General features: G+C 37.7%; 1 protein-coding gene across 1 annotated transcript; it reads left to right on the top strand.

The window, feature by feature from the left end:
* The first annotated feature begins 9,490 nt into the window (after nt 1-9,490).
* LOC139978650 (neuronal acetylcholine receptor subunit alpha-6-like) lies at nt 9,491-14,718 on the top strand. The gene is made up of 3 exons (XM_071989029.1): nt 9,491-9,679; nt 12,519-12,879; nt 14,165-14,718. Exons 1-3 carry the CDS (start codon nt 9,575-9,577, stop codon nt 14,650-14,652), a joined length of 954 nt encoding a protein of 317 aa, XP_071845130.1. The 5' UTR covers nt 9,491-9,574; the 3' UTR covers nt 14,653-14,718.
* Nucleotides 14,719-16,619: the final 1,901 nt, after the last annotated feature.

Raw genomic sequence — 16,619 nt, forward strand, 5'->3', positions numbered from 1 at the left:
TGTTACATTGTTCTGTTTTTGAGGATAGATTTAAATATTTACTGACCTTTTCTGTTATTACTGTTCTTCAGTGTCATCAAGAACATATCAATCAACAAGTGCCTGTGATTTAGGATGGCTTTTAGTCATCTTGCATTGTGAAGTTAACTGTAGTATAATCCTGGACTCTAATATAGGCCCTATGCCAGATAAAATTGTCCTGTGCTTGAGATTGGGTACAAATATTTCCTTTTTTTAATGTTCTCCTATTCTATAGTCATTCACTCCCATACATAGAGGATTTATGAATGTAATTTTGTCCTGTGTTTGAGGATGGTTAACTAATTTTATGACCTTTGATTTTTTTATTTCTATTTTCCTATTTTATCATGGAAATAACTTTGAATAGGGGCCTATGATTTAGGACTTTAATCTTCCTAATGATTGTTTTTTTGTGTTATAGTCATTGACACCCATACATAGGGGATTTATGCATGTAATATCGTCCTGTGTTTGAGGATGGTTAACTAATTTTATGACCTTTGATGTTTTATTTCTATTTTCCTATTTTATCATGGAAATACCTTTGAACCTAGGCCTATGATTTAGGATAACCTTCAATTTTTCTGATGAATTTGTTTTGTTAAAGTCATTGACAGCTCCCATAGAGGCCCTCTGCCTGTTACATTGTTCTGTTTTTGAGGATAGATTTAAATATTTCCTGACCTTTTCTGATATAGATGTTCTTCTATGTCATCAAGAACATACCAATTAACAAGTGCCTGTGATTTAGGATGGCTTTCAATCATCTTACACGGTGAAGTAAACTGTAGTATAATCCTGGACTCTAATATAGGCCCTATGCCAGATAAAATTGTCCTGTGCTTGAGATTGGATACAAATATTTCCTGACTTTTTGAATATTCTCCTATTCTATAGTCATTGACTCCCATACATAGAGGATTTATGCATGTAATTTTGTCCTGTGTTTGGGGATGGTTTGCTAATTTTATGACTGTTGATTTTTTATTTCTATTTTCCTATTTTATCATGGAAATACCTTTGAACCTAGGCCTATGATTTAGGATAGCCTTCAATTTTTCTGATGAAGTTTGTTTTGTTAAAGTCATTGACTCCCATAGAGGCCCTCTGCCTGTTACATTGTTCTGTTTTTTGAGGATAGCTTTAACTAATTCCTAACCTTTTCTGATATTATTGTTCTTCTATCATAGGCGTAGGGGACAGTATATTTCTTAAGCTCCTATTTAGTTACCATATTTATTATTTTAACACAGTACTCAGCTACCTCCAGAAAAACATGCATTGTTCAACGACACGTAGGCGGGATATTGTCCCTGTGTCGGGTAAGACTGCAATTTGTCTCACAGAAAAAATAAAATATAACAAAGAATATGATAAACCTGTACTTTTAGGCTTGTACGCATCCCCCCCTCCCCCGCCCCCATCTATGAAAAAAATGTGTCTGATATACACTCATGTCGGGAATGTCCAGGTATACAGTTGACTAGTTAAAAAATTTGATCGTGCAAAAAGCTAGTAGCCCAGATGAGCTGCGCTTGCGGTGGTGTTACACAGAAATATTTGGGCATCATGATGCTAAATAAAGAAAATCATGGCATTGTCGGGCATATATTTGAAAAAGATTCTGGCAAGCTATTGCAATATATATATATATATATATATATATATATATATATATATATATATATATATATATATATATATATATATATATATATATATTATATATATTTACTTAGACTGTCCGGATTTTTCAGGACTTTTGCCAGAATTTGTCCTCTGTAAATTTGGGGGGGCAGTCTGCCCCCCCCTGCCTTGTATGCCAGTGATCTAGTGCCTGTGATCTAGGATGGCTTAAATTTCTGTCATCTTGTATCGTGAAGTTTACTGTAGTATTATCCTGGACTCTAATATAGGCCCTATCCCAGATAAATTTCCTTCTATTTTTTAATGTTCTCCTGTTCTATCAGAACATTTGTACCTTTCAACAAAGGCCTGTGATTTTGGCAGCTTTCATACATTTTGGTGAAGTTTTTGTGTTATAGTCATTGACTCCCATACGTAGAGGATTTATGCATGTAACTTTATCCTGTGTTTGGGGATGACTTAAGTAATGTTATGACATTTGATTTTTTATTTATGTTCTCCTATTTTATCATGGAATCACCAATTAACAAGTGCCTGTGATTTAGGATGGCTTTCAATCATCTTGCATGGTGAAGTTTACTGTAGTATTATCCTGGACTCTTATATAGGCCCTATGTTAGATACAATTGTCCTGTGTTTAGGATGGATCTAAATATTTCCTGACTGTTTTAATGTTCTAGCTATTCTATCAAACACAGTTGTACCTTTCAATAGGGGCCTGTGATTTTGGATAGCTTTCAATCTTCATGATGAAATGTCTTGTGTTAAAGTCATTGACTTTTGTAAAGGCCCTATCCAGGGGCGGCGATCTGTTTCAAATATTGGGGGGGACATTTGCTTGGATGCAGGCGAATTACTATCAAAGCGGAGCGCCACCATTGGTTGGCGCGCAGCGTACAAGAAAATTTTTGGTTTTGATAGCCCCCCAGATCACTGGAAATGGCACTTCTCGGGCTTGAAAATGACCAACCAGATGTCCACTTTTGCCTGAGAACCAAGTTTTACCTAATAGATTTTTTTCTTCATTCATCATACCTTTTTTTCAAGATTGTCACCAGTCACACATCATGTTCGACCTCATTGCATCTCCTGTGGATCATTGCTTTTGTAGGTAATTCTACGTAACGCCCCTTAATACCCGTCAGCCCCACTTTTCAAGGTTTTAAGCCCATTATTTGTTCAGAATTTGAATAATAAATTCACTTCAAAACATACCCATAATGTTGCACAAAATTTAATCTATGGACAACCAATATAGAAAATCCCCCTCAACCCCTAACAGACCGGTCAGAATTGCACGAGTAGAGGGAAGTATGATGAAGAATGTTGTTCAAAGAATTTTCGAAAATTCAGACACAGTTAATTTATCGGTGTAAAAATATTGAAACCTCTTATAACGGCTACTATAAAACTTCGATATCATAGAAAATACCAAAAAAATATGCTCGAGGGGGAGGGCGGTCTCCACCCTTCACCCCCCCCCCCCTCCCTTGGCTAAGCACCTGCGGTTAGAAATCTTGTAGGAAACAGGCCAAATGGAAACCCAGTGAACCCATATCGATGTGGATCATATGTGTGATTGTACGTACTTACACTCATGCACAAGATTCCAACCAAATTTCATTACGGATGCGGTCCGTCTAGCTATTCATTTCGAAAAAAAGTAAAAACTACTTTCGGTCATATATAGTAACAAATTGTGACACGGTTAAACAGGCGCCTTGTGAGGAATTTGCCAAGGGAGGGGCAAAGCTTGTACCCAGACTATCTAAGCGTAGCGCCACCATAAGTTGGCGCGAAGCGCAAAAGAAAATTTTGGCCGAAAATGCCTCCCAGATTGCTGGAAATGGCACTTCCCAGGCCTTTTAAGTTGCATCTAAGCATTTTCTATTTTGAAATTACTAGCGATATCATAAAAAAAATACAAAACATATGCTTAAAAAAAACTATGCCACCAAATATTGGGGGGGATATTAGATACTATATCCCCCCCAACAAAAATATTGGGGGGGACATGTCCCCCCCGTCCCCCCCATGATCGCCGCCCATGGCCCTATCGCTATTAACATGTTTCATGGATTTCCATATTTCTTGACATTTTCTCCATTTATGTTCTTCTAACTCTTTCATCAAGAGCATACCTTTCAACAAGGGCTTATGGTTAAAGTTGTCATTCAATCATTCTGTTGAAATCACCTGTAAAATCGTCATTGACTCCCATATTGGCTATATGCCTGTTACATTGTCCTGCATTTGAGAATGGATTACCATACTTTTTTTTACAACAACCTAGTTTAACAAGAATTCACTTTTGATTAAAGTATTTTGGGTATGGTTGCTTTCTATCTTCCTGGTGAAGTTTGCTGTAGTACTATCACAGACATTAATATAGGCATATGCCTGTTACATTGTCCTTTTTGTTGTTTATATACGTAAGTTATGCCTAATGAAGTTATCTTTAGTTAATGGCCATGGTCTCCTACTATATTAAATATAGTCCAAATGGTTATATGAGCTTAAGTATAGATTCAAATTGTCCTGCTGGAGTTTATAGTTCAGCCATGCATTAAATATTTATATTATACCCAACTTTATCAAGTATGCATGGACATGTGTGTGAGGATGGATATCTGTATTACCTTAATTTTTAGCAATGTCCTCCGACTTTATCAGGGATATACCTTTTAATAGCCCTGGGCTAGAGTATTTGTAATGGCATTACCTTCAGGCAAACAGGAACAATGAACCATATGGCCTCTATTCTTCAAGTATATATTCCATTTAAAATATAAATGGTTTTTATGTGAGGATTTAGCCCATTATGTTGCAAAAGAAGATGTTGTAAGTCCTTATATGTTTGAGAGTAAATCTTACAACATTTTCTTCTGCATGTATGAAAGTAGCGTCAACTGACATATTGGTAAAACAAAACAAATCAGCCCTCAAAAGAGTAAAATAAAGTGATATGAATTCATGTGCTCATGCTGCAGACAAGATGTAGTACTCGCCCCTAATTATTTTCTTACATGGTCTGAGGGTTAACATAAAAAAGCAGTAGAGGCAATTGTGGCGTGGCTATTATTATTATGTCGTTGCGAGAGTGATGACGCACTCTGTACGGACCAGGTGTACTGTGTTCCTGCCAGAATTTAGTAAAAGGTATACAGTGTGTTCCTGCCTACTTTTCCGTATTTAAAGTAGTGGTAATGAGTGTTCCCTCATGTGTCCACAGGGTAACTTGATGTTCCGAAAAATGTGTTATAGCCCAGGGTAACTTTGTGTTCTCACACGTTTCGCTGCCAACTGCAGAACCAGGAGTTATTTAAACAATGGTAGCATAAGTTATTGTATACTTATTGTCATAACATTTACTTCATAATCCAATTGATTTAATACCATCTTTCTTGTTGAAAGAGTTGCTTAATTTATTTTAAGTGGACTCTGATGAAATTCTCGCACATATAGGAATGAGGGAATATTAAGTTAACATACTGTATGAATGTAACACTATGTCAGTCGGATATGTTATAATAGCAAAATTTGTGTACACGCTAATATATCAGAACATTCTAACATTTTCTTAACTCTATTATTCCTCTTGCAGGGTTTTGCTTTATTTTATAAATAAATTAGAAAATCTACCACCGAGCCTTGTTGTCGTCATTTCCTGCCTTACATGACCTGTGTTTGAGAGTGGATTCTCATTACTGTTGAAGTTATTGTTTCCTAATGCATAATTGTTAAGCATGAACATCACACCCGGCATAAAAAAATGATCTAAGCCCTGGCTGCATTATTTAAATCTTGCTTGCATTAAAAAAAAAATCTGAGAAATACTTTATTTGACTGAACTTATCATGTGTCAGGGTTCTCGCCAGTTTTTTAGTCAAACCGGGTGGGCCCAAGTGCCAACGATTAAATTGTATGTTGTAGGTACCTGGTGTGGTGTCAAGTGACCCGCGTTATTGGAGGGTCCAGGGAAAGAAGCCCCCTGAAATTTAAGCGCATTTTTTTCAGACTAGCCATTTCCTTCATTTATTTACATGTTTTGTATTATTTTAATAAGTCAAACAGCAAGTTTTGCCCTAACCTGGATATATGCATGCACATTATTTGAGTTATTTTTGATGTCTTGGGTTTATTGGTACATGCACACTATGTCCTGACATTGCATGTGGTGCCTAATCATGTCCTGTGTTTTGGGGGATTGTGTCATTTTTTTTCAGACTAGCCATTTCCTTCATTTATTTACATGTTTTGTAGTATTTTAGTAAGTCAAACAGCAAGTTTTGCCCTAACCTGGGTAAATGCATGCACATTATTTGAGTTATTTTTGATGTCTTGGGTTTATTGGTACATGCACACTATGTCCTGACATTGCATGTGGTGCCTAATCATGTCCTGTGTTTTGGGGGATTGTGTCATTTTTTTTCAGACTAGCCATTTCCTTCATTTATTTACATGTTTTGCAGTATTTTAATAAGTCAAACAGCAAGTTTTGCCCTAACCTGGGTAAATGCATGCACATTATTTGAGTTATTTTTGATGTCTTGGGTTTATTGGTACGTTCACTCTATGTCCTGGCATTGCACGTGGTGCCTAATCATGTCCTGTGTTTTGGGGGATTGTGCATTTACAAACTAGCCATTTCTTTCATTTCTTTACATCTTTTATAGTATTTTATTTAGCTCAAAGGGTTATTTTGCCCTTAAATGGTAAATAGTATATTTTACAGACATGTCCCCACCCTACACACAAGTTTCCTACAGGTCCCGGGTTATGTGGAGAAAATGGGATGAAAAAGCATGTCCCGACTTTACTCATTGGGTGCGTATGTGTGTATGTATGTATGTATGTATGTATGTATGTATGTATGTATGTATGTATGTATGTATGTATGTATGTATGTATGTGTGTGTGTATGTATGTATGTATGTATGTATGTATGTATGTATGTATGTATGTATGTATTTTAGATCCGCCTCCAAGCAGGAACTCGCGAAGACGCCTCATTGGCTTATCAAAGCCGCAAGCTGACCGACGTCAGTCTCTTAGATTCATATTTAACGTCCATGGTAATGAATTGTCAATTTTCAACAACTCTGTAACTAGACGAAGTACATTAATCTTGGAGTTACTCGAATTGGGGACCTTATGATTGGAAGGCAGCGGCGTTAACGACTGAGCTAACACTGCGTATTCAGTTAGTTTTAGCGAACTTTTCATATCATTTCGTCCAGCCGATACTCATAGCTGGTACCTCAACTACTGTTCATGTCCTACAACAGTGCCTCAGTAATGACTACTTTGTGTTCATCAAACGGTAAAATATGTTACATGTGGCAGTGTAACAACTGCAAAGCTGTTAAACTTGTTCCCATGAAAGAACTGAGCGACTGGACATGGAGTCTATGAAGATGATAATGCCTACGAGAAGAAGTAAAGGAGAGTACGGTACCGCTTGATTCCAGTTCACACCTCTCTTTAAATTACGCCATTTCGTCATGCCGAGAACGCAGAAAGACCGTGTTTGGTTATATCCATGGGCTTATACTTATAGCATAAAACGACTAGATACGATTTCATTTTAGAATCGCGTATTCATGAACTCGCTCTAAATGGTTGGTACAACAACTACTGTTCATGTCCCACACACGTGCAGTAATTACTACTTTGTGTTTGTAGCATGGTAACATGTGTTACAGGACATGAACAGTAGAGACTGTGCCATCTATGAGTATCGGGTGTTTCGTCTCATTTCATTAGTCAGACGTGTACAAGATTCTAGGCACGTGTTGTATGAATGGCGTTCAAAAAAAGACAAGGTTTATTTTAACCACTCATCACGTATATGCACGATCGCGGATGCGATGAACGTGCGCTTGTTTTGGCTTCGTTTTGGTTAGAGTAACAATGAACTGAGAGCTCCTAAGAACATGCGCAAACAGTTTAGCAGTCTTATGAGAAACTACGGTGCGTAAATATGTCTATTACGTCTATAGTCTATGTTTTATATAGGCCTATCATTTGCATTCTTAACAGGCGCGGCGGAACGGGAAAATTATTGGGGCGGGGGGGGGGGCTAATGTGTGGAGACAATCTAAGCGCAGCGCCACCATCGGTTTGAGCGGAGCGTACAAGAAAATTTGGGGATTTTGAAACCCCCAGATGGCCGGAAACGGCACTTCCCGGGTGTTTTATGCTGCGAATACCCTAGCCCTAAAATATGGGTCTCAAGCCTGCAATTTCTCAGATTGCACGTAAAAATCTGTAAAAACATTGTAATTTGTATATTTGATGGTGTAAGTTAAGAGAGTAGCGACGTTTTTGAGTGTAGTAAGGGCAGCGGCGTAACGATGAGTCTGGGGGGGCCCCTGGGTCCAGGGAAGGAAGGGGCCCCTGGCTGCTACGGAGAATCAACCGATGTGCGCTAAGCGCACATCACGAACGCGGAGCGCGAAGTCCCAAAGGCGTTGGTGCAGGGCCCGCCTTAGGGCCCTGGAAGCTCTGGGGTTCTACAAGCTCTCTGGTGCAATGTTAGCCGTATATGGAACATTTCGTGGTGATTTTATCGACTGAGATTTTGGGGAAAATCTGCGTTCATAGACACATTTTGGTCCGCCTTGTCTGTCATACTGGGAACATGAAAAAATGTGTTGCAAAGCTAGAATACATATACTGAAAGGACAATTAGACTAAGATTGAAAGGACAATAAGACCAAATGACCAATGTCCAATTAACAAAAACATGTACATTTCCACCCGTGGCGTAACTCCTGCGGACAAATGATATCCAAGTTCCCAAGAACTTGGAAAGGCTAGAGCTTGAATTTACTGAGCATGGCCTTCTTGTCAGTAAACATAACGATTAGTCCATCTATATCAAGTGACCATGCCTCCTCGCTCTCGATGGAAAGGGGTTCAAAATATGCCAAATTTGTGTCATTTGGCCAGTTATCGGCCAATGTCATGTGGCAACCCTGACCGAGAGCGAATTCATTGAAATTAGAGACGCTATTTCGCTATATAATATGTACCTATCAAGTTCCAATGTGTACCTTAGGCTCTTGGGTCAGTCGTGCGGAAAGAAGGATACGAGATTTGCAGTTCCAGGGGAATATGATTTATGACGAACGTATTACCGCACAGAAAAATATGTCCATTGTCTCGTTTATAGTTTCTTTTCCAACGAAAACGTGCCGTTTCAAAAAGAAAAGAAAGAAAGGGTACCCCTCTTCTAAGTTCTGTACATCAGTGCAGCAGGGGCCCCTTTGGTCGGGGCCCCTGGGTTTGCCCCGTCCGAGCCCATAGGCGTTACGCCGCTGATTTTACATCATCACAAAATAACGAGCTCACTGCAGAATTTATCGGCACTGATGATGCTGTCAGGTAGGCCTATTATCCCCATTAATTATCAACTGCACTGTTTTGACATTATGTTTTTGTGAATACAGATTAAGTAAACAAACCTATTGCTTGGAAGTCCCGGGAATCAAAGGTTTGAAATCAACAGCAGATAATTGGTTAGGTGCGGCCCAGTCATTTTTTCACTCCTTATATCTGGCCTATTCATTAAAAAAGGTTGCCCACCCCTGCAAAAGTTTAGCTACATCATTTCAATTGATTTTTCATTCAGTAGGTGCTCGAAAATTTCTCAGCATATTGCCCGATGTTTCACAAAATTATTTGGTTTGGTGGGCGGGGGGGGGAGGGAGGGGGCTGCAGTACCCCGCCTCCTACGCCTATGGAATATGTGACCTGTTTTTCCACGGTTTTCTTTCCCGAAATGTTAAATGGGTCATATATTTTGTTTCATACTAGGATTCCCACTGACACTGACCTCAATATCCAAATAGAGACCGAAGTTGCGAAAGTTCTTTCAGACGGAACAGTTTACTGGTATACCATGGCATCGACGAGATCATTCTGCTTCATGAATATTTTGAAATTTCCATTTGATCAGCAGAACTGTGACGTAACGTTCACAACTTGGATGCACCAGAAAAGCGAGGTAATGGTTACGTTGTAGCAAAATACATTAAAAAATGTGTGTATAATACAGGACTACTTGATTAAAGGAATAATTTGGAAACCTAACCACCGTACTTATTTTGTTTCCATGGCCATTAAAAAGTGCACAATCTTGCTTAACATATTTTATGCTAATGTTCTCCATGCCATGACGTATTATTATCTTATTGCTGAAATGGTATATTGTAGTGGGTTGGTTATTGCCATAGCAACGTTTGCCATGGTTGTAGTTAATTTTCCTGAGTAGCGATTTGGGTGCTCACCAATTGTAGAGTGCCCGGAAGTCCGTTATCTGGGAGACGGGTAAGAAGCTTTCTGTGACCTGGAGAACGTAACTTCCATCTCGCAGACCCTCGCAACGAAAAGCCAAATATCATAAGTTGCATTAGGTGAAAAGTAAATTTCTGCTTTACCTCCAAGGGAAAACATTGAATTGATGATATGGGTGTAATGGGAATGTCAAATACTATGAACATATGTGGTTACCATTGAAACTGAGTTAAAATATCACGGGTTTGAAGGTCAAATGTATATTTGAGTGCAAAATTTATTAAGAACTCCTAGTGAACGGCTGGCGACATTTTCTTCAATATTGGTATGGAGGTGCCCCGTGATAGCAAGCTGTGTTTCGCAGTGTAATAAGTATGTCAAGTTCTATCAAAATGTAGTTACCATGGTAAACGAGGTCAAAGGTCAACGGTAGGAGGTCACGGGTTGACTTGCAACCTTCATAGGCATAATACGTATGTCAAGTCACTGATCAAAATATGTGGTTGCTATCGTAACAAACGTCAGCAGTCAGAGTTCAAAAAGGGATTTTTTTTTAGGCTATAACTTTAAGGTGAAGCATTGCAATGACATCCAACGTTCACAACAATATTGAATAAGTATGTCAAGTACTATCATACTATGTGGTTACCATGGTAACTGAAGTTGTTCTCGAGGCCGAGAATGGCATCAAAAAATAGGTAAATTTTCTCTTGCTCTTTGTAAGCTTTAATTTATTAATTCCTTCCTCTCTGGAGATCTCTTTACTACACTCCTTCCTCTCTGAAGGTATCTTTTCTACTGCTAAACACACCCTAATATCTAAAAAATTTTTAAAAAAAAACTTCTACTGTTCTAACTTCCCCAGTAAAACTCAGTAAAATTCCAACCTCTAACCCATGGCTGGACGAAACCCTCCTCTCACTTGACCCCCATGACCCCACCTGTCAGGCCTCAGTACACGCCTGTAGCAGTACTCCAGCTATACCCTCAAGATAAGCCTCAAGTGGAATATATCTATACACCAATTCCCACACACAAAACTGCCTCACTTTTAAAGGTTAAAACTGTATACTGCAAGAGTACCCTGCCCGGAGACCTGCAAAGGGGTAACAAAAAATGGATTGTAAGATTGTACTTTACTTTATTTATTTTTAAGATTTTAAATAACTCCGCCTGTCCAGAGTAAAACTTAGAAGTCGAGAATTAATAGACAAGGCGGTAGCAAAGTTTTTGAGTATACAATCAAAGATATTTTACTGCTGGAATGCGCTAGATTGCTGACTTTTACACTTCTTAACCACCAAAAGATGAAGTCAGTGAATGCGCGCAGCTGCCTCGCTTGTTTTCCACAACAAGATTTTTAACAGAGCGTTCGTATACGTCGTCGTCGTCGTCCTATGAGTCATGACTGACCCTTTGTGACCCTATTGATGATGACGTTCCAACCACTTCTATACACTCAATGAAAATGTGAATTATGGGGTGTGTTCGCGTGTGTATTCCTATTAATTTTGCTTTCCTTCAGAATTAAAGGTGATTTTTTGCTATGAATGCAAATACAAATGTTGAATGGTCTTACAACCTTCACAAATTAAGTATTGTCAAAATATGAGATTTCAATCATGGAAAATAAGGTCAAAAGTCATGGTGCTTTGCTCAATGCGGAGTTCATGAATTGAAAAAAAATTATGCAGACGATAAACAGTTATACATTAAATTGATTTGGCGATGAGATTTCCTACTCCGTAGATGGCCCTCAAGTTTTGTTTGTAATCTTGATTTTTTTCTCGTACCCTATGTAGCTCTTCCTTAAAGTACTAATATGTTGTTTGCTTGTGTGTAGTAGATGTAGCTTATTGGTTTTTGTTCCTTCATGCATAGTGTACGAAAAGGCATTCGGCAATAGTCAATTTAAAAAAAAAAGGATTATATAAAAGTAATACTGAATGTAAAAGTGTATGGTATAAAATGTAGATAACTAAGTTGATTGATTACTTCTCGATTGAGGGTTGTGACATAAGAAAAGTTCCTTAAGGGATTGAAGTTTTGGATCCGTTTTGTATTAACATAATTCGTCTAGTTATTCCAAATCACATGCGACATAAGCTTCGGTTCCTCTTAAATATGCAAAAAAGATGTTCAGAAGTAGTAAAATTTTCTAAACTCTAATTCCAAGATGGTAATGATTCTATACACAGAGGCAGTTTGTGTGTAATGGTTTACGTATACTGTTCTCAGACATTGCAATAAACTCTATTATCAACGGCCTGGATATAAAATATAGAATATATGAACTATGTTTTATTAATACATTGTCGAATATATTATGTGGTACTGTTTAAATTATTAATAAATACCGTTTTTAATTAATGAACAATAAAGGGCGGAGAACAGTTTGGTTCATTTTAATTTTCCGTGACACCCGCACCTGCGTATAAGAAGTTAAACGATTGTTCTAGATAACGTTTTTTTATTTGTTATTTCATGCTATTTCAACGGAAAATTTGATGTATTTCACGTATTTCATGCATATACTGTTTATTTCACAGCAACTACTTTACCACAACGACGATTTATTCATAAACGACACTTACAAACGAAATGAAGCAAGTCTTGGTGAATGGCATATGACGCATTTCCATCATGACCCAAGCTACCGATGTCATTACTGCGTAGAGGACCAATCATACATAACGTATAAAGTCACACTGGAACGGTATAAACCTTGGCTCGCCATGCTTAGTTTTGTGTTACCTTGCATAGTGGTGGAAGCCATGACTTTCCTTATGTTTTGCTTTCCTCATGGAGATGCTGAAGTTGCAACTTATGGCCTCACGTGTGTCTTGGCTTTGGTGGTTTTCTTACCGATGTTGTACAATCTGCTACCTGACACTGGTGTCTGTTTTGTAGGTCAGTTCAATGATAAACAGATTATTACACGAAGGTGGAGTTTCTAATTGCTGTAGAAAGAATGACGATACCACAGGGCCATATCCAATATTGTGTTCTCTATGTCGACAGTGTGGTCACGTTATGTCAATTTTTAGTGTTGTTTTTCGAATATCACCGAACAGTCAGTGTCGTTCAGCTCAATCATTGATATGCCACTGGACTTTCTGTTTGACTTGTTAAATATGAAAACGCAAGTTTGAATATGGCCATACTACGATTTAAAACTTCCATTAATATCACATATCGTGCCTGCCCCCCCCCCACCCCACCCCATTCAGGTTTGATATACATTTCAATTTAACTGGAATCTCTGGAATGCGTTTCATTGCTTAAGTTGAAATAGCTACACGAGAACTATCTTGAAAGCACTACAGCTTCCAGGCTTGGAATAAATACCACAGAAATTTAATTTCTCTTTCTGGCATGTGATTTTGTGCATTAAAGTCGTTACTAGTTGACAAGAAATATTTCAAAGTCTATCAACTTCAGGGGGCTGTTCTCCCCCTGCTCCCCCCACCAGGGCTTTGCAATAATGTCCACACATATTGTGCTTTAAACTCGCTGCGAATGAAAAAGAAATACATGAAAACGTTTGAGCTACCCTTGGAATCTCAATAGGGATCTGAGATACATTCCAGACAAATGAAAGTGTAACTGTAGCTTGTGACAAGTATTTTTGTGCTCTAAAATCGCTATCTAAAAATTGCTGCACCTTCTGTAGGCCTGCAATCCCAGCTAATAACAGTGTACAGTTGTAATTATAAAGCAAGTTACCGCTTTCGAAACATTGCTCAGCAAGTCACTGCTAGTCGGTCTCGATACTATGGTGAATGTAAGTAACTGGTTATATGACATTAAAGCTTTGTCACAATTGTGAATTTCGTGTATAAAATATTCATAATTTAAAGAGTTGTCCCAATACGTGCCCCCACACCCCATTCCCTTACTTTGGAACTGCTGCTAGTTGTAGTTTCCATACTAACAGAGTAAGCTATACCTATGTGTGCAATAATCGCTGATCACCGCTCATCGTAAACAGCGCTTAGCGGTATCCTGAACACAAAGAGGGGAACATAGAGTCGATCATTTGACCGGGGAGCTAGTTGATTTGATATTTAGACAATTTCGACAACACAAATCGATCTAAACAACCCCGAGATTTTTATTTCAATTTTTTTGTACAATTTCACTGTTACGTATTAAACCATTTGACATATTTAAATTAATTTTTTTTATTTTTAAGGAATTTATACCGTGATCTTGATGATTTTACAGTCGGTCGTAACAATGTTGAAGATTATTTGGTGGCGTGTGAAACCTGTTTCAGATAAAGTAAGTAGATCAACAATCTCCACCCAACCCGAAACCAGTCATGAATTAAGCAATGTAGATTCTACTAATCAAACAGATAAGAAAACGAGTTCGTCTAAAGGAGACAAGGGACGTAAAACGGAGGAGAAACCTGATTCACATCAAGAAAGTACACCACCTAGTCATAGAAGAAGCACCAGTGAAGTTTCTAGTGGATTAGGAATTGCAGAATCGAGTTTTTCACATCCATCGGTCACTAACGCAAGTGACAGGTCACCTCTAATAGACTGCAGCAATGAAGAGGACAAAAACAAAAAGGGTTCTCTTTGTTACTTATTATATACTTATGGGTTTGGGCTCATTTATTTCGTTGTGATTTTCATCCTCAACCTCGGGTTTTTTATCTTCTTATTTAGCTAGACACATTTAAAAGTTCATTGCAACAATAACGGCAGCTTTGATGATCGAGCAATAGTGGAAAATTGTACCAGAATTGTGCAGATAATATGCTTTTAGAGTAAACCTGGTTTTCTTTCAAATGCTATGATCATAATACACAGCAAAGAAATGTATATTTCGATAACGGTATACATAATAACTCTGTGATAACTTTCACTTTTGCAATGAGGTGTTGCCGCCTCATTCTAACATGAGCCGGTTCCTACACTACATGTATACCAGTTTCTTTTGAAGCTGCTACGATAGCTCAGATATCTTAAAGTGTTTTACTATTATATCTCAAAATTGTGTTTTCATTTAATTTCCTCAGTTCTCCCAAAAGTGTGTACTATTTATCTAGGATTTTCGATGGACAGGGATTGTCTCAAGTTCTAAAAAGACGATTGTTATTTCCAATTTACATCTATATTCTCAACTTTTGACTATTTTTAGGAAAAGGCGTCAACAACATCTAAGTTTTTACTCGTTCCTCGAAATTTCGACTTTTTATCTGAAGCTTGTGGCTTCGCATCTTAAACGTTTGGTGTTTTTTCTCAAATTGTTAACTATATCCTCCTTTATTATGATACCCCTCATTTCGACTTATTCCTTGAAACTGGAACACTGAATCTCACACATCGACTATTTAATACCAACTTTTCTTGAAATTTAGAACTAGGTTAGTATTAAGTTAGATTGGGGAGTTTTCAAAAAGGAACCGTACGGTACTAAATGAATTGTTCAGTCATTCGGCGGAATTGTATTATAGCAGTTAAAATCGCGACTTTTCATAGAAACATTGACTATATATCAAACCATATAAATGGAGTGTTAGCTCAGTGGTTAACGCCGGTGCCTTTCAATCATAAGGTTCCGAGTTCGTGTCACTCCAATATTAATGTATGTCGTCCAGTTACAGAGTTGTTGACAATTCATAGCCATGAACCTTAAATATGAATCTAAGAGACTGACCTCGGTCAGCTTGCGGCATTGATAAGCCAATGAGGCTTCTTCGCGAGTTCCTGCTTACAGGAGGATCCATAATACATACAATACATACACACATAAAAAGAAATTTACCGTTGATTCACTGGCATTCCTTTTTAGTAGTACAATTGATCCATATGTAACTATTCAATGTAAGGACTACGTAAAGGAAATTAATATATCTGCATGTGTGTTGATTAATTAATTAATTTACTTATTAATTATTTTTTTCTGCTATTAATCGCTAGTATTGTTATATTTAGTGTGATTCAACGAGGGAGAAACTCTAGTTGCAAATGTCAGAAATCTGAAATCAGTCAGTTCTGGCGTTCTGTTAACAGAGCCCAGTCCGCCATTGCTACACAAAGAATTACATCAACAGGCGTCATCATGTCGGCACTTATTTAGTGTGTACAATGTCCAGCTCCTCGTATCTTCTTTTTCTTGTTCGTTTTGACTCGATTGTACTCGCTTTTATTGCTTAGGTTTGCCATTGCATATGAATACTGTACACTGCATGATAAATCGGAATTATGAAGAAGACATATACAATATCATATGTACGCAGTTTGTGCATGAATAATGATAACGTTCAGGTATATATACTTGCTGTCTTCTCACTTGAATTCATGAAGAGAAACCTCTTAATATATTACAGAATTACTCTTTGGTATTCCCGGCAGAGTAAGTTCATGAGCGATGATATTACTTGACTCGTAGATAATTGTTTCATTTGAACTACCGTATTGTTTATGAAGCATTTTCGATGACCAATCAAATCTTCACGGTTTTTCATCACAGTTGGTAAATTACGCATTTGTACATATTAGTCTCGGTTCTTTTATAATTCTTTAAATGTTAAACTTGCTGGTAATAAATAAATGAATGAAAATAATGTCCCGCTTACTTTATATGAAAACATTTAACTTAATTGATAAAGACTATATCACTGAGGAGGGAAT

This window comes from Apostichopus japonicus, chromosome 13 (assembly GCF_037975245.1).
Source record: "Apostichopus japonicus isolate 1M-3 chromosome 13, ASM3797524v1, whole genome shotgun sequence".
In the NCBI taxonomy this organism is placed as follows: domain Eukaryota; kingdom Metazoa; phylum Echinodermata; class Holothuroidea; order Aspidochirotida; family Stichopodidae; genus Apostichopus; species Apostichopus japonicus.